The sequence below is a fragment of the Argiope bruennichi genome, chromosome 7 (assembly GCF_947563725.1).
Source record: "Argiope bruennichi chromosome 7, qqArgBrue1.1, whole genome shotgun sequence".
Classification (NCBI taxonomy): Eukaryota; Metazoa; Arthropoda; class Arachnida; order Araneae; family Araneidae; genus Argiope; species Argiope bruennichi.
The window spans coordinates 78,718,705-78,739,080 of NC_079157.1; the positions used below are offsets into that span (position 1 = coordinate 78,718,705).

At 29.4% G+C, this 20,376-nt stretch overlaps 1 protein-coding gene across 1 annotated transcript in view; it reads right to left on the reverse strand.

The window, feature by feature from the left end:
• The window catches only part of LOC129975723 (Bardet-Biedl syndrome 2 protein homolog), a 32,003-nt gene that overhangs the window by 9,768 nt on the left and 1,859 nt on the right, over nt 1–20,376 (reverse strand). Inside the window, exons 4-14 of the mRNA XM_056088900.1 lie at nt 20,023–20,085; nt 19,165–19,347; nt 18,983–19,069; nt 18,457–18,592; nt 15,396–15,493; nt 13,521–13,631; nt 13,362–13,418; nt 11,482–11,579; nt 11,290–11,397; nt 3,405–3,534; nt 1,248–1,376 (exon numbers count right to left, since the gene is read on the reverse strand). Of these exons, the coding sequence (XP_055944875.1) occupies nt 1,248–1,376; nt 3,405–3,534; nt 11,290–11,397; nt 11,482–11,579; nt 13,362–13,418; nt 13,521–13,631; nt 15,396–15,493; nt 18,457–18,592; nt 18,983–19,069; nt 19,165–19,347; nt 20,023–20,085 (1,200 nt within the window). The remainder of the gene's footprint in view (nt 1–1,247; nt 1,377–3,404; nt 3,535–11,289; nt 11,398–11,481; nt 11,580–13,361; nt 13,419–13,520; nt 13,632–15,395; nt 15,494–18,456; nt 18,593–18,982; nt 19,070–19,164; nt 19,348–20,022; nt 20,086–20,376) is intronic.

Here is a 20,376-nt window from a genome sequence, read left to right on the forward strand (position 1 = left end):
CAATTTTGGCAATCAAATAGAAATTACTGGACAAATTTAATTAATTAATTAATATTTGAAAAAAATTGTATTAACATCAAGTGTCATCCGCTACAAGTTTTAAAAAAATGTATTTGAACTTGAGTGGGTGAATAAAAAGTATTTTATTAACAATTGAAAATCTGAGCAAGATATATATAGAAAGAGTGTGAGCTAATAGTAGAAATTGAAAAAGAAGAGTCACTCTTTAAAGTAATTGTAAAAAATTAGTTGAATACATTTATTAATAAAATTGTCATGAAATAATTCAAATAGAGAGAGATTTTTTCCCCATCAATTTCGTTTACCATGAATGAACAATTTGACAAAAGCACTCACTTTCAGTGATTTAGTAACTCAAAATATAGATAGATTTCTATTGGCAGCGAAACCGATAAATTTAAAAACTCAGATTTGACATGCATTTAAGATAGGTATGATATATCTCAGTGAGAAGTATAAAATTATCAAAGAATTGAATAAGTTCAACCTTTAATTAATCTATAAACTAAATCAAATTTGAATTCAGTGAGATATATGTATATTCACTCTGAAATGATATTAAATACTCGAGAAATAATGTTTACATTAAATTAATCAGAATAATTGAGAGAATATTTCACATCGTTATTAGCTTAGAATAAATCCTTCATGCTCAAATTAGATAATAGATTATTAATCCTTTTAACTTCATGCCTACATAATTCCAGACAATCGGCGGTTAAGAGGATAATGGTAGTTAAATAAAAACCAAACTTTAAATGGAGCTCAGTATATAAATATTATTGGACAATTTTGGTCTTCGTTAATATATACGTATATGTAAGAAGTTGCAATTGTTTTTTTTAAATTTCACAGTAGTAAAAATAAAATATTTTTTCCAGTTATACTCCCTTTTTTTTCTCCTATCATGATGTATTCTAAAATATTTTTAAATCTAATAATCGCGTCAGTTTGGTGAATTTTAAACTATAAAAAAGCCGAAATAAGGTTTGATAATTAAAATACAAATAATTAGAATTCTTGATATGGATTCCAAATTAATCAATAATCTAACAATCTGAAGCTATTTATAAGACGCAATATCTACACGGGTTGATTGGTTTTCAATAACTCACATCAGCTAAGGATTTAAGAAAGAAGATGATCATTACTGATAAAGACAGAGAGTTCGTTAGAAATTTGTGGCAACAAACATTATAAATAGCATGAAAAGAATGTGATCTAACCTCTGATGAGGAATCCATAGTAATTAACAACGGCTGTTGAGAGCGTAAGCAGGTGAATCTCAAATTCAATTGATTGGTGAATTCCAAATCTTGCATTAACAGAAAATTATTGTTAATCCAAGATATTACCTAAAATGAAAAATAAATAATCCTATGATTAATAATACTGAAAATATCTGATGAAATAATATATATTTAATGTAAAAATACGATACACGTAGAAAATATCATATTTACTTGAAAAATAGCATTTCTTTTAAAAGTCAGTTAATCCAAAATTTTAATTTTTTAAGGTTGCGTATTCATTAAAAGATAATTTCTGCAATAAATTTTCATTAATATACTTAATATTTTAATAAGAAAGTATTATTATATTTCTAATTTTCTTGCTGCAAAGTTGAAAGCGAATAATTTCTGGTATAATAAAAATCCGATTGAAAAATGAAAATATAAAACCTATATTTATACAAAGAAATGCTTCTGTGAGCAGACAAATTTGTCGCATTTCCAACCATGAAATTTGGTATACAAGAAATCAAACGGCAATTCATTGCACCTCAAGCAAAGCCGAAAACTGAGAAAAATATCCTTAAAGAAAGTATCATAATTTACAAAATTTGGAGACATTTTTAAATACTAATTACTTTTTCCGAGAAATTTCAAGAATTGAAATTAGTATCTCTGCATCCAACATTCTGATACCATAATCTTTTTCGTATCTTTTGAAATAATTAACAAATAAAACTAAAAATACTTTCATTTACTTTTTAATTAATTGCTTTCCTGATAAGCACTAAGATTTTTTTCGCCGATCCGCCGATGAATGCGTTTATCCGCTAGAAGTTTTATCTCTTCCCTAATTTGGCAAGAAGCCAAGATTTTCGAGCTGAATCGCTGTTCGAAGTATTACTGATTTGAGAAAGAATCAAACTCAAGAAAAAGTATGAACATTATTTTTATACAATTCAAATTTTAATAACATCATTTTCTGGACTCTTTCCCTTTTCATTGTAATTTTTTTTTCAATAATAGGCTCTTTATTATAAGTTAGTTGTTTTACGTTTTATCCTTTCTAGTTCTCAAAAACAAAGAATACGCACACAAAATCAGCATCAATTTTTTTCTTCGTTTTAATATGTTTATTCTAAATATTTAAGGTTCTGATATCGCTAACATTCTCATATCACTATGCATGTTCAGCTAGCTATTTATAAAATTAAAAATAACAAAAGAGCAATAGATCTCACTTTACAAATATGAACGTTAAACAAGATAAACGTAGCAGACACAATTGAGAAAATAATATTAAAGAAAAATAACTGAAATTCAATTCGCAGTTCAATTGCTGTTTAAAGATTGGTACCAAAATCTTTAATTTCCAACTTCCCTTAATGTTATGATTTCATAAACTGACCTAAGCTGCTTGATGTATAGCTTTACACCTTTGCTATATTTTTAAATAAATTCAATTACTTTTCTAACTAAAGTCCATAAATAACGCAATCACGAAGAAATTCTGAAAATTTTCACATTTTGAAATTCCAATTCACATTTCATGAAAAATTGCCTACGGCGACTAACTTTAATTCCTGTCATTCCTTAAATGCCATATACTTCAATCTCGTGAAATTTGTTTCTCAGTAAGAATTTGCGCAATTGTTAGTAAAGAATATAATCTCGGTATTAAATTGGCATGAAATAGTTAATCATTGCCAGACTGACAATAAAAATATAGTTAACATCTTGTAATCGTATTAGTTCTTTAATATCCAAACTAGGTTACTACTATGAAAACTATTTTCCCGTTTAAAAAAAAAAAAAAGATTTTTCAATTGCATGGAACAAAGCAGATTTTATATAGGAATTTAAAATGTAAATTAAAACAAAATTATTAACACTGTGAAATTTGAAACGAAAACAAAAATATTAAACACAAAACAAAAATTCAGGAAAGTTAATAAAAACAGTTCAGTTCGAGATACATTGAATTTCAGAATTTTAAACATATAATAAAAACAAATCTCAAATTTAATGGAATAATTTATAGAATCAATTATTTATAATTTAAAACAGAAACAAGAATTTTGATACAGAATGATTATTAACTTAAAAAAAACAAATTAATTTAATAGAATTCTAAAAATAGAAGAGTATTACCCGTTGAACCCTATCATTTAGGAAGAACTTAACGTAGCTCTCTGGTTCTTCGTCAGTATGTTCAGATGTCAGAGCATACATAGAAAATCTGGGTAGCTGTCTTGTTAACTCAAACACATGAAAATGAACGCTGAAAAAATTATGAATGGATGAAAAAAGAATTCAAAACAAAATATGTTACGATACAATAAACTTGCATAACACTAAAAAATGAAAGCGATTAGAAGCATTAATATTTCACACAAAGAAGAAAATTCCACTTCAATAATTATCATTAATATTCGATATTCAATTAGAGACAAAACTATTCACATAATGATCTGTAATTTATATGCCATGAATAATCTCTGCCATAAAAAAAAAGTCAATCAGATTTTCCACTCTACACTAGTTACAGAGGCGGCGGTAGAGTCTTGCCGACGGGGGGGGGGGCAAGACATATCCGACAGGGGAGCAATCACAATTTCCCTAATTCGGTTAGAAAATAGCTCATAATAATTAATTTTTACATTTAATTAAAGGAAATTAAGTATTTTTTAGCTTCTTTTTTAAATGAGATACTGACCTTTCTTTCATTGATAAAAATTTACAAAGATATTTGCAAAAAAATGTTCTCAGTTGTTGTTTTTTTACTGACCTTTAAAAAATTGTCAATATTTGAATCTATATTTTTATGAGATTCTTGAGATTTATTTGCACTAAGATCTAATTTTGGAAAAAATACAATTATATTTATTCTAGATTGTAGTATAGAAACACATGCTGAGGTAGAATGCGGTGTCATTGTAAATTAAACAAATACATGTTCTCATCATGGAAGCTATTTAAAATGAATGTAGAAATTATATTCAAAAAGTTTTATAAAAGAAATTTTTTAGAAATCCAGCATGATAAATAAAATGGAATATTCAGTGCTTTCGCCAAAAACCGATTTTTTCCTCTTCCTTTGTATAGTCTCCTACCTAAAATAATTTTTATAAGAATTGCAACAACGAGAGGGAATTCAGATATATTTCGAAACCGAGGCGAATAAGCGAGCGCATACAACAAAAATTTAATATAATTCGGACACGAACGATATAGAATGCTGAAAAGATACAATGATGTTTCTTAAGAAAATTTGGGAAAATATTTTGTAAAGATATGTACAAACTTAACTATTTTATGTAAGATTGAAAAATGAACGTGTGAAAAATGAGCGGCTTAAGCATTAGGTGTCCCATGTATTATGTATATGTTAAAAAAACTATCAGACTTTAAAAGACAAAGCGTTTTATTAAAAAACATTTAGATCTAGAATATGAACTCCTCTATCTTCATTTTTAAGCACGTGTTCTTGTGGTTAAGTACTTGTTTCCCTCGAAGCTATTGCAAGCTAATATACCTCTAAAAAAATTATTTTTATCCCCTAAGTTGCATGCATTGGTTTTTCTTAACCACTTCGTATACAATGACGAGTCTGGATCGCGCATCCAATTACTAAATTTTTAATCTACAATTAAGTGAAAGTATTGAGTAATTTAAAATGCAAAAATCACTTGAAAACTCATCAGTGCCTCAAATGACTTTATATTATTTTAGGAATTAAAATAATAATAATTGTCCTTAATAGGATGTACCAGTTAAGTAAATTCGTATGTCAAGGTATTAATCTATACTTATAAATAAAGCTCAATGTGTGTGTGTGTGTGTGTGTGTGTGTGAGTGTGTGTGTGTGTTGGCGCTCTGCAGGCCAGGTCATTTGACCTACAGCTACCAAATTTGGTACATGTATACCTTACCCCAACTGGCGTAGAAAAATTCACGCATTTGCGTTACACGCATGCGCATTGTGTTCTGATTGTTGTCATGACAACCATTACCAACGGATGCGGATTTGATTTAAATTATTTTTAGGTTAGATGCATGCTTCTGTAATTAAATTGTATTTATGTTAGTTATATATATTTTTGTATAAGCTTATAATTTTAAGTACATTGTTTTTTAAGTAGTTTTTTTAAACCTGTTTCCGACCGATTATTTTAAACGATTCATTTCATTTTCTTAGTGATTGATGCATTTAAAATGAAACATTGTAAATTAATCGATCTGTTCATGATGAATCTGAGAAAATTTTGTTTACAAATTCTTGAGATATTACATAAATTAAGAAAGATATTGTTTAGTGCCCATAAAGTTTAAAAGCTCAGTGACTCGGTTATCAGTAATCATATTATAAAAAATGCTTTGTTTCATTAAAAAATATTATTATATTAATTGCAGATTAATTCTTTCCACTTTAATTTAAAGCATAAATTCTACGGGAGCTAACAGAAAATGAGAGAGATACATATTACGTTATGACTGAAGGCGTTTATAATATTATGAGTGAATTATATGCTTATCAAAATTTGAAGTTTTAAAATATTTTGATGAAGAATCTATTAAAGTAGGAATTGCGTAAAATATTTAATTATTAAAATTTAAACGAACATTAAGATTGGCGAACCAGCTGGTCGCCAAAGGCGGATAGTATATCATATATGAATATTCTATGAATAAATATTTTAATCAAGACATTATCATTTTATCAAGATATCTTTATTGAAAGTCTATTAAAAATTTAGAAGCACCAGAAATTATATAGATTATACTGTAAAGAATATTTATTAAAAAATGTAAAAGAAGTTTTTTAAAAATACTTTTTCTGATTACATAGTTATAATACTGAAAGCAGAATCTTAAGAATTTAGGTAGTAATTTATTTAACAAATTTAGTACATACTTGGATAAGCTCTTAGCGTAGCTAAAAAGCTACCATAACATATATATTTATTTTTTGTCGTCATTTTCAGTCAGTAATATTTCTTTAATAATTGTAGCCAGTAAATTAGATTGCATAAAAAAGATATTTTACTGTTAAATAGTTTACTATAATAAAATTTACTTATTCCAGTAATTTATAATGAATTCACATAACCTGGTTACAGCAACCTAACTCTTCTTAGCATGCATAAAACACAAGAGTATCGAGAGAAAAGAGTGTTTATTAAATTTAGTTTAACCATAAACTAGATTTTAATCAGAGAATTCTCAGTGAAGTAAAATGAAATAAATTTACCAATTCATCCCCGAAGAAATAACAATTAGATAAAAAAAATGATTCATTTTATAATCTAAAATCTCATAAAATGATTCATTGAATTCCGAATTAGAGAAAACTATCGCCCTATTTCATGTTTATAATGGCACTTGCCATGGACAAGCTCGCTGACGAAGTCAGCGATTTTAAGCCAAGGGAGCGTCTCTTGTTTTAGTAGCGCTAACTAGGGCCAAGAGTATGTCTTAGCTACTCACGCATCACATTCGCTTATACAACCTCTTTTTAGAGGGGGGCACATTCACACATCTCACAGGTAGAACAGATGAAGAACAACCATGCCCGATCCGGGACTCGAACCCAGGACGCCTAGGTCACGGGGAAGACGCGCTACCCCTATGCCAGGACGCCGGCCCTATATCTTGTGAAATATAAAAGTATTTTTCCCTAATAATTCCACTTGCAAATAATCGAAGTACTCGATAAAATTTTTTTTTCTTATAACTTATGATAACATCTTAGCCGAAAGACAAATATAAATCGGCAAAAATGTGACTTCTTACTCACTTGACACGTTGTCGGTTATTCTGCCAAAAGTAATACAAATTATTAGCCGAATGAACATTTACAAAAGATGTCTGAAAATTAGCGAACTTTCATCGTATTCAGTTCATAGTCGGCAGAATGAGATAACTAATTCACCCTGTCGGATATATTGCCAAAAGTAATGCTAATTAGAAGCTTGATGAACGACATTTCAATCAAAAGCCTGCAAATCTGTGAATTTAGCTTCTACATCTATCAAATTGCGTTCATAGTCAGGCGATCAAAAATCGTCCTCAAAGTGCGGCATCTTATTGACCTGCCACCCTATTGATTATTTTACCAAACATAATTAAACCGCTTTAACAGCTACTTAATTGTTTACAACATAATAATGTTAAGATGGTTTTTAAATTTTCATATTCGAGAATGTGTGCTTTTCCACAACCATTTTGAAGTAGTGAAAAATTTTGCCGACGGGGGGGGGGGGCAAGCGGTTGCCGACAGGGGGGCAATTGAATTGAATTCCCTGCTAACGCCACCTCTGATTAGTTACTAAAGTCTTACCGACTTAATGATGGCAGAATCAATAAATAAATATCAAAGACAAATATTCGATAAAGTCTGTGATTTGAATGCGGAAACTGCCTTCTTTCATATGCCTGTTCACTAATTTCGATATAAATCAAAGGTATTAATATTCAATGAAAATTTTGTTCTAAATACCAAGAAAATATTTGATGAAATACAGAAATTCATCGAAAAAAATTTTAAGCAAAATAGCCTGGCTATATATTATATATATATATATAATCTCTAAATCTAAATTAAATCCTAATTAATTTCCTAGTTTCCTATCTTAATTTAGCCCGTATTAATTTCATTCTAAAATGGTCTCTAATTTCCTGATCCAATTCCGACTTTTTTATTTAATTAATAATACACGCGCTCTAGAAAACTGTAAAATCAGCGGTTCTCACGCTCCAAGTGAAAGGATAAAAATCCTTAATACTTTGAAAATTCATTTAAAAAATATATATATTTCCCTTTTTTTAAAAAATCTATACATTCCTATCAGAATCTCATAGTATAAATTCACTGGGAAAAAATATTTCAATCTCTTTCGCTCTTTTGCATTTGTATTGCATCGTAAGTGAACGAACGTGAATTTCATCGTCGCTTCTTTCTTGTTCAGAATTTATGCCCCCCAGAATGGGATAAATCGAGTTTTAAAATTGCTAGTCTTCTCTTCGCGGCCACGCATCTGAGCAAATATATATATATATACAGTTGACAAAATGTTTATTTGTACACTTCAATTTTGGAATATTATAGCAAAATAAAATAAGGTAACTAAGTTAAAATTACAGAACTATATTCTAGTGAGGTAAAATAATAATGAAATATCAACAAAAAAACAATCATATAAACTTTAGTTGATTAATGAATAAAACTTTATAAAAACTATACAAAAAGAGTATTTGTACACTTACTTGGTGACAAATTTTAAACACAATTATAATTATTTTATAGAAATTTAATACTTTGTATGCATTCCATTGGCTTTTACAATTGCTTCAAGACGTCTTGGCATTGATTTTATTAACTTTTTGGTGGTTTCTTGATTTATTTCTTCCCAAGCTTCCATGAGTGCTTCTTTCAAACTATTTTTACTTGTAATATTTTTTTTCAGACTTCAGCAACCAATAGCATCCACAAATTTTCAATTGGATTTATATCCGGGGATTGTGGTGGAGTTTCAAGGCGTCTTGGCGCATTATAAAGCAATCATGTTTTAGTAACTATCGCAGTGTGTTTTGGATCGTTATCTTGTTGGAATAAGAAAGTGTCACCGATACCCAATTTTCTAGCACTATCTAATAAGTTATGCCGCAACACATCAATCTAACCTAAAGCTGTCATTTTTGTGTCAATAAAGTGTAATTTTCCAACACCGCCATGAGCTACACAGCCCCAAACCATCACATTTCCACCACCATGTTTCAGGGTCTAAAGTACATTTTTACTATCAAGGGCTGTTTTATTTTTTCGCCAGATTTTTCAGATACTAGGGGGTGAAAAAATTTCAAACTTACTCTCATCTGAAAAAATAACCTTTTTCCTGAAGTCCATCGGTTTTTCTTTGTATTTCATAGCAAATTCTAGACGCTTCTTTCTATTTACTTCAGAGATCATTGGTGTTTTTCTCGGAGTTCTGACTTTTAAACCAGCACTATGTAACTCATTTCTTATTGTTTGAGCGGTCACTCTAATGTTAGAAGATGCGAGAAGGTCATCTGCAATTTTCTGAGCAGAAATTTGTGGTTTTCTAATAGATGCTTTAACAATACTTTGTTTATTTCTTGAAGTTAATTTACTCGGGCCGCCTGGCCTGCGTTCATTTTCAACGCGTCCAGTATTTTTATATTTTCTTACGATGTAACCAATAGTTGTAAAGGGTAACTTAACCATCTTTTGAATTTCGCGATAAGATTTTACACTTTTATTAAAATTAACAATATGAGTTCTCATGTCTAAAGATGACTTCTTTTGATTTCGTGGTCATTTCTCAACTTTTCCCTGCGAGTGACCTTCAGTGTTAAAAAGATAACCTTCAATGTTTAAAAAATACAAACTATCCAAAAAATTAACTATAATGTGAAAAATCACATGAAATGATAGTAATATTTACCGGAGATATAGGTGTACAATTATACTTTTTGCAAGAAATTTTCCAAGTTTGTTAGATTTAGATCTTATTTTCAATCATTTTAAAATATTTTTTTCGTTTACGTAGAAATAAACAACAAACTCACGCTCACACGTCGCAATGAATAAAATAGCTGCTTATATGTTTCAAAAACATTAAAAAAAAGTGGTGTACAAATAATCATTTTGCCTACTGTATATTACAAAAATGTCATTTTAAAACTTTTTTAAAAGCTGTTTTGATGGTAATGCTTAAAATTACATAGAAAATTAAATAAAATTTTTATACATTTTTATTCAGAAACATAAATTTAGATATTTTTTTTAAAACTCAGCCAACATTCCAAATTGAAAATTATATATATATATATATACTATAACCGGTGAACATGTAGTTTCATCAAATCGTAATGGCATTCACAAACGTGGAATCATTTGCAAATTTTTCAAAAGTTCTCGAATCTTCGTCATTTATATGTAATTATTCATTAATTCCTATTTAATTTTCTAGTATGATTGATCGTAATGATTAAATAATTCTTGTTCGGGTAATTTCCTGAAATAATACGTGTAATACTTGCAAAACCAAAAACCCGTGCTTTTTTATTTTTGTTTTCAAAATGAAATGTTTGTTGTAAAATAAATTGATATATAGCAAACCCCTATAACATTTTACTAAAAACAAAAACTTTCAAGAAAGATATGACACTTAAGAGAAGTAAGCAATAATATCGATATTAAACGCTATTTTTAATGGAATTTTCTTCTTAACTAACACTTTTTTCCGAAAAGTGCACTATTAATACACAATACTATTAAAATATTTCATGATGCTTTCAAATAGACACTAAAGAATAATTTCATTTGTGATTAAATGATTCAAAGCTTTTGTTCCACCACATTTTCCAGTGCTTTCTTTAATGTAGTTCTTAATAAAAATAATTGTTCAAAAATATAAAAATTAAAAAAAAGGAGGTGATATTTGAATTTCTAATCAGAAATATCGTGGCATGATATTTTATATTTGCATCATCTGTTTTTATATTATTTCTAAAATTTGCTCGTCATTATCTAGTAGCGATAACGTCCACAGACAAAAAAAAAACGTGTTAGTTAAAGTCGCAACAGTTGTAATATAAATCTAATAAATTAAAAAATTATTATATTAAAAATTTATTAAAATTAGAGAAAAATTGCATGAAAATAAAATTGGCATCACTAAAAAGCCCTTTTTTTTTTAATTCCAGAATGGTATAAAATTGCTAGGAAAAATAATATTCTCCGAAATCATTGAGGGAAAACATGAAAATTTTAATTAAAAAACAAATTTTGAAAAACGTTTTCTTTGTGAATACCTGTTATCCAATTAATTTTGCTATGTGTGGGAAAACGAGTTACGTTACATCTGGCCGGAATTACCAAGGAAAAAGGAAGGAAAGTTACATTGTAATATAATAATACATAAGTTATAAAGATGGTAAATAATAACAGTAAAAATATAATTTTTATTATGTAAGATATTTAATTATTAAAAGATTTGAAAGAAAACATTACCTTCCCTTATAACCAATCATGGCTTTAATATGAAGATCGATTGGTAAGTCTTTAGGAGGCCACAATGGAATACGTATGGATGAAGAAAGTTGATTTTCCTTAGGATGTCTGTAAATTTAAAGATAAGGAAAAATGTTTAACTAAAAATATACCAATATATATTTACCGAAATTAAAGATAACAACAACTTACACCACATGAGATTCGCCATCAAATATTCCTTCGGCAAATATCAGAACGCATCTGATTATAGTATTGTTAGTCGTTTCTAAAGATACTTCAATATGGGGCTGAAGAAAAAGAATTATTTTAATTAAAAAACAATTGATATAGCAACAATTTTATTTAAAAAAAACAGATATGTTTTAAACTTATGGAAATGGAATATTTCATTTCATAAAGAAGTGAATAAATACCCAAAGCAAAATAATAAATAAAATTAAAATATTTCTTCTATGCATTATTTCTAATCTTCATTGATTTTATACGGCTTCGGAACCGGAGGGTATCAGGTTCGAGACTCGATTCCACCGAAGATCCACCTCTAAGCGGGTCTGGTGTACGTTAAATCCGTCGAGGCCAAACATAGTCCCGCTGGTGTGGTGTGGAAATTCGGAGGGGGGTGCCAGCTCAGGTGTCATACTCATCATCTGACCGCGGTTCAAAATTGCGAGATCCGTCCCAAAATATCCCTAGTGTGGCTTTAAAATGGGATGTTAATATAACTAAACTAAACTAAATCATCGATTTTACTTTGATAAAGAAATCATCCTTTCATATATACTTCATTTTTTATAATAAAGAAAAAAAATTACAAGGATTATTTTCAGAAAAATACTTTCCTTTTTGCTTGCATTTCCTCTTTGGAAGCAGAATAACTTTAAATTTAAATTTACTTGCCAATATTGACACCTTCATTTCCCTGGCTTTCATTTCCCTCCCTTATTTTCTTAATTTTAAAAATCACTTCATTATTACATTTTCTCTCATTTATGTATCATTATAAACCACACAATTAAGATTTCAATTCTCAGAAGTTATTCACCATAAGTTACCTTGCGCTAAAAGAAAACAGTATTTATTTCGAAAATTTATATTCACATTTTAACCCATTAACTGTCGACTTTCAAAAATCTGAATCTTTGTAAAACGGTATAAAAAAGGAAAGCATTGATGCTTTTTACGTTGAAGCCGGTTTTAGGAAAATCTTCAGAAAATGATTTTCTACTTTTCAACCAGTTTTAGGGTAATATCGAAGAAGACTTTTTAAGCTCGAACCAATATATGGGATGATTTTCTACGTTCTGTCCTGTTAATGGGTAAAAAGAATAACAGAACAGGATATTTTGTTACTCATTCTTTTCTGAAAATAATATCTCATAATGACATACAGCGCCTTTGATGAAATGGTATCCTCCTACAGACAAGTGCTTTTGCCGAAAGATCAGAAAATATGAAACAGAAAGTAGATTGGTTTAGTTTATTTTAGTTTAGTTTAGTTATATTAACGCCCCGTTTAAAAGCAATACTAGGGCTATTTTAGGACGGAAATCGTTTTAAAAAGCAGTCAGATCACGCGGACGACACCTGAGCTGGTACCCCCCTCCAAAGTTCCACACCACACCTGCGGGAGGTCGTTTGGCCCCAACGGATTTAATGTGAACCGGATCCGCTGTCACGAACGGTTCTTCGGTGGAATCGACTCTCGAACTTGATACCCTCCGGTTCCGAAGCCGAGATCTTACCACCAGGCCACCACGGCCAGAAAGTAGATTGGAGAGAGAAATAAGAGTTCTAGTAAACACAACTGTATCAAACTAGTTTTTTTTTTTTTTTTTTTTAAGGTAGGTAGGCGACAGAAAGTCAAGCTTTGTAAACTATGATTCACCTTTACCGCAAAATTAAAAAAATAAATAAATTAAAAAAACTTGTCTAATATCACACATTAAATCATCAAGTTCGTCAGAGGCAAGCTTTACGGTGATTTGACATTTGATTAAAACTGTTTTTATTAAAAACATTCATCAAATACTCCTATTAAAGCAAACATTCAATAATCCAATATTACTTACCCCAATTTTATCTGAGCCAAGGTTTATAGATAATCCAGTTTTTAACTGAGTGGTAGCCTAATTTAAAACAAAAGGGAATATTTATTAACAATAAATGAAATTACGAAATATTTGAATGAACAATTTGTAAGTAAATTTCAATTTATTGAATATATTTACCGGAATAATTCCATGCTCATCATGAGTCTGACTAGCTCTCCCAGCTGTTTTCAAATTTCCACTTCCAATCCTAGCATTTTCTTCGTAATTTCTGAATTCCAACAGCAGCGCCTGTAATACAAAAAGGAGCAGTTTAAGTACACAAGCAGTCGCTTCCAAATGTACTTGGATATTTTTGAATGTATTCGTAATTTTTATTATATTTCTGTTCAGAACTGGAGTCTTCAGGGTCGTGGATACCTGATGATAGATTGAAACCATGGATCAGGTTTCAAGATCAAATTCCGTTAAAGATCCGTCGCGTACACTTTTCTAATATACGTTAGTCGATCAGGACCAGATATTCTTCTGTGATGTGAAGCTCGTATGATGTGACAAAGAGGAGGTGTCGATTCAAGTGTCTTCCATAAATCAAAATTACGAGATTTTCAGGGGAAAAAACTTATATACCTTAAAAAGAAGATATTCATTTAATTAATTAGTTATAATAGATTGTTAGTTTAGTTTAGTTTTTATTAACATCCCGTTTTAAAACAACACTAGGGCTATTTTGGAACGGACATCGTTTTAAAACGCGGTCAGATGATGAGGACGAAACCTGAGCTGTCACCCCCCCCCTTCTAAACGTCCATATCACACCAGCGGGAAGACGTTTGGTCCTGCCGGATTTAACATGCACCATACCCACTTACACGACGGTTCTTCGGTGGAATCGGCCCTCGTTCCGAAGCCAAGATCTTACCACCAAGCCACCGCGTCCCCGACTCGATCCCGAAGCCTACCCCTTGTCACTCCCGTCAGTTTCATTCGACATAATTAAATCGATGTGATTTTTAGACATTAAGCTTATTAAATTTTAATCTTTTAACAAAATTCACATAAATTTAATTTTTCGAAAAGAATTCCTTTATCATTCTACAAATAAAAATAATAGAAAAATATATAGAAACTGGTAGAGAAAGAATTTTAAAAAATCAAGTTTATTCAAAACTGTTATCTGCCGTCAACTAGCTCACCAGGAATATTGGTTCTGTTTAATTTTTAATTTAATTGTAAGTTCCACGACGTTTTAGTGCTATTAAAAATGTAAGTATTTAAATAATATGTTCTTTTAATTTCACATTAAAAGAACATATGCTGGTATATATATATATATATATATATATATATATATATATATATATATATATTGAATGACAGTTAAAATATTGTTATTAAAAATAATTTTTTTCTTATTTTTAAAAAGCTTTATCAATATAGAAAGAAGAAAAAAAAGACAAACGAAATATAAAATAACTATAAACAAATAAATAAACGAGAATGTAATTCATCTGATTTTTATTTACTAATTAAACTTCAATAAAATGTTTCAAATCAAAATACCTTTCTTAGTTAGTTTTGCTTTGAAAAAGGAAAAATTGAACAAATTAAATTTACAACGGATATCCGACCCGACTTCTTACATTATGGATCAAGATTCGAATTATTTTCTTCGAGCAGAAGAATGGGGCCGCTGTTCTTCTCAGAGAGTTTCCATATTTATAAATAAAAATTGAGAAACACGTGGAATATCTGCTTTAGATATTCAATATCAGATCATTCTCTTTTTTTTTTTATCACATATTAATGCTTCAGTATCTTATTCATATATCAGTTCTGAAGTCGCAAAAATTTTATCCTTTAAAAAAAGGAATAAAGTTTAGGAATTGTGATATGCATAGTACTTAGTCTTATGAAAAAAGCATACTTAAAACATTGTTCTGAACGGAGATATAACAAAATATACGAAGACTTCTAAAAATGTCCAAGCACTTACGGAGCGACTGTAGTTCCAAAATTAAATAACTTCCGTTACACTTCCAGAATAAAACTGACCTGCTTTTTAGCCGATAAGTCACGTATAGTTTCTTGCTCAAAATTAGCATCCAACATGTGATGACGCATCTCGGCAGATGCAGCTTCGTATCCTCGAACTACAGGTTTTTAAAAGGAAATGCGTTGCATTAATAAAGATACATAATTTCAAGATTTTACTTGTATTTACTTTCAAAAACTTTTTCACATTAATTTGTATAATAGATGAGAAATAATCTATTATTAACCATCTTGTTGAAGACAGAAAAATCTAATCTACCATAAATAATACAGCATTATTAAATAATATAAATCATTATAGTAATTTGCAACAAAAGCTTGTAGAAATGGTTCTCTCCGTGCTTTCTGGAATACTTCCTAAGAAATATATACCCCCTCCACTACTAAAAGGGATGATGCCATCTAGGAGCCTTTAAGCATTGAAGGTCTCAGGACTCCATTCTCACCTCCCAGATTTCCAAAGACAGATTTATTTATTTTTTTTAATTTTAATTTAATCTCTATATAAGTAGTTTTTATTAGGTAAATTTTGACAAACTGAAACAGTAGAATATAAAATTATGGACCACCTTCAAGAAATTTTATTTCACTATACCGCGTATAAAAAAAATGCTAAATTAAAATTTAAAACTATTTTTATAATATAAAACAGTAAAAAAAAATGATAATACGTTTTAACACAATGTAAATTCTATTTATTTAATACATCATATATATTTTTCAATCATAAACTAGCATAAGAAATAAAAAGTAGCATAACATAAAATTTACAGAAGAATGAATTAGGAATGTTATTAGAATAATATCCTGAAATTTAAATGATACTTTATTTTAAGTTGAATAAATTCTAGTGACGGTCTACTTAAATTCAATAAAAATAAAAAATTAATTTAACTGAAAATATTGTAAAAAGTCTCGAGCTTGCAGCTTTCCTAGAACTTTGCAGAGCTCCAAGGCAGTTGCCTATTTAATATTCAGCTTTGCTCTCCCAGCATGAAAATTGTGGATATTGTGACAAACCCCATGAAAGTACTAAAATTTCTCAAATTTTTATTGCTCTGTAATCAGAAAATAATGCAAAACGGAAAGGTGACAACATAAGTGGAGTATCCCTGCTCCTTTCCGATCTCGCCTGGAATGACAAAGCTACGCTTAATCATTTTGTGATTCACTGTATAAGAAAGAAAACCATTTTTGTAATTTGGTAGTCTTTCATTAGAACCTTTGAAAGAAAAACTTGATATAGATTTATAGTTTTAATAGCAGGATCATATACAAGATACCACGTATCTAAAATACTAAGGTGGATATTTTTTAAAAATTTTGTGCGTTTACTTACATTTGAACAAATGGACAAACCTTTAACCGACTTGGTTCAAAATTTAATACAGATCCATATTTCAGATGATATATCTATGTACCAAATTTTATTCATCTAGCTCTTTACGTTTCTTAGTAATCGTGTTCACTTGTACTTCGATCGATAAATTTTTGGTGAATGAGTTTCGTCCGAAATTTGAAAGAAGCCTATAAATTTGGTGTAAAAATCACATATTTATTCACCTAGCACATTGTTTTTAATTAACATGATCACAAACAGACCAAACAGAATGACAGACAGATATAATTCCTAAGATGTGTTTTTCTTACTCAGGAAAGTTTGAAACGGGGAAATTCATCAACATTTCAAGGTCGAATATTTTGGACAATTAAAATGCTTTCTTTCCGTACCTGAGAAACTAAGAATCATTAGCTTTAATTGACACATTTTTGCCCTTCTACCAGCAAAAATTGTTCAATAGCATGTGTGTCATAAAAGCACACAATAGAGTAAATTCACGGGGCAATAATCAAACTTACATAACTATACATATGATATGACATATGTTTCCTTATGCTGTGCTTTAGTATCATGTGTTTTCCTTTCTGCAAAAAGTGCTGTAGACCAAAAATTAATTTGATGCAGTGTACTTCACGTGAATCTTGTGGATATGTATTGTCTCCACTTGTAACGTTCTCCCATTTCCCTCACATGGTAATTGGCATTTCAACCAGATATAACATCACCCGTTTCCCTACACATAGTTAAGTGCATACGGACCACCAGATGTGGATCCTTTTCACTGGTAGAGCCATTGTGTCAGATCATTTGTTGTATCCAGATTAAAGGACATCAGATGGGTATCTCGTCGTTTCAAATAGATCCATCATGTCTTCGAGGAAGAAGAAAGTCAAAACATACAGGTGTTAGTTTTTTTCCTTATAAAGAGACTCTTCAAATCTTCACGAAACGATCAATAACCAGTCGTTGTCATTAGGTGAACATCAGCCGGTGTTAGCTGTTAATTGATTATAATTAACATACGTTCGAGAGGGGTCAGTTACAAAGATAGATCCTTAACAGACACTCCCACGATCGAGTGGAGACCATTGAGGAAGCTTTGCTGGGTAGCTATTGGGCGATAGGGAACTCAAGTTCCCCAATAAGAAAATCGGAGATGGATATTTGACGAAAATAAAATGCATTTTTTTTTAGTCAATCAGAGAGGAGAACAGTGAGAGGTTTCGAATTGGGATTCGGAGAGACATCGATGTGCGGAGAAGCTGTTCCTGCTTTTGTGAGAAGCTCCGTGTGATTCGAGTTTCTGTGTCAGGATCCAACCGATAAATGTCGGTGGATTTCTGGAACGGCCCCTGGAGTAGAAATTTGAGCTAACAGCCTGTTAGCGTCTTTTTGGTGTCTATTTGATCTAGAAACTATTTCATGATTAAACTTTCAACTGTTGTGTGAAATTTGTAAATAATATTAACCTAGATGAGAACAAGTTGGTGTCGTGTACATATATATGACTGTAAATAAAAGAATTGTTTTGTTACACAACTCATTTATTTGATCGGTCAGCATCAAGATATTACACACTATATAAAGAATCCTACTAAGCAAATAGTCATTACAGAAAACATTGTTTGAAAAATTATTGGTGGTATACAATGCATCTACATTTTCAGTTCGTTGAAACTCAATTTATGTAAATAGTAATTATTATAAAAAAAATTTTACCTTCACCATCTGTGGCACAGAAGATGAGTTCTTCTTTCCCAGTTAAACGATAATCCCCTTTTACAATTCCAGCAATGCAATGCGAAAAGTTGTCCTTGAACACAACTTCTCCTGACTGAACATTTCGAGCATCAATCTGTTCATTTATAAAGTAAAATTTTAAAAATATCATAATTTATAAAGTTTTACAATATGGCGTCTGTATTTCAATTCAAATTTCGTAAAAAAAATATATATAAAATTTGCAGCGTTTTTTTATCAAATGAATTGCAAATCTATACCTATTGCTGAATAAATATATACCATTTGTTCTAAAATTCTACCACCTAATACCAAACAGCTACTTCTAAATACCAATTGCTCAATACTTAAATATATACCATTTGTTCTCATATTCTTCAGTATTACAAATATTAATTAAGTGATATGACTTAATGTGTAATTAATGCTGACATGATAATATGACAGAATATTGCACTTAAATATACATGCTATTGATATAAAAGAAAAAAACATTTTATTATACTTTGCCATTACTCCAGCCAGTTATAACTTCAGGTACACCATCTCCATCAATATCATAACTATTCAGGCAAATGGCTTGATTCTTTGACTAGAAAGAGCAAAAAAAAAAAAAAAAAGACTTCTTACAAATGAGTAATTTAAAAATTTGCAAATACATCCAACATAATTTGTTTTAGAAAGTACCTTTATCCTCCATGCTCTATCTAAGCCTTTATAGACGCCTACTGTGCCATTTGCCAAAGCATATCCAAAATGCTGCCCCATAACTTTACACAAACCAGTCACTGCCTCTGTCTCAGTCATTTCAGCAATGATAACATCATTTCGAAATACTCGAATATCAAAATCCTCTGAACCTACAATCAGCTGTAAAAAAATGCATAAAATAATGTTTCAGTTCAGATATCCTTCTAATCTAATTTGCAATGTTGATATCCACTAAAATTAATAGATGATGCATCTCAATTTCAATATAAGGTTATAAATTAATAAACCTGAAAAATTAGAATCATCTCTAAACTGTAATAAACTCAATCATATTATTACTTTATTTTACAGTTTCGTTAATATAATGCATAATAATATATTTTAAATGCATATATATATTTGCATAATAAATGTATATATAAATGCATAAATATATTTTATATTTAAAATATTATATGTTAAATATTACATTAAATGATAATATTTCCAAAAAGAAATAAATATTAAAATGATTTCATGAAATATAATTTATTTCATAATGCATATTATACTAGAGTGCATAACATAAACAATCTGAAACCATAGCTAGATTATGATTGGTGAAACGCAATACCACACACAAAATTTTAAAAAATTAATACAAAGAAACATATATGAATATTTTATCATAAAAATATTTTAAAAAGAATAAATAGATACAAAATAAGAATATATTTTTAAATAAATATTTTATAAAATAGTATTTAAAATTTAGAGTTAAATTTCGCATAAAAAAACCAAAACTACAAATAATAACATGAAATAAAAATGTTTTGAGTAAAAAAAAGTAATTACCTCATTAAAAGAATCATGATTGAAATCACACAATGTAATGGAACTAACATTGTCACCAGTAACCTATGAATTTGAAATAATCATACATACAAATCTTACATAATATTTAAAAAAAAAAAATTCTTTTTTTTTTTTTCCTCAGAACTTAGTAATATAGAATAAATATCTTGCAATATCCTATAAAATGAAGCAAATATCCTGGAAATTTAATTCCATTATAATATTAATGCACACATATTTATTACATAATAAGATTTTTAAGCTGAAAATTACAAGAAAATATTAGAGTTTTAAAGTAATATTTAATTTTCTTTACCTATTTCATTTTTCTTCATAGCTACATTACTAAAATTG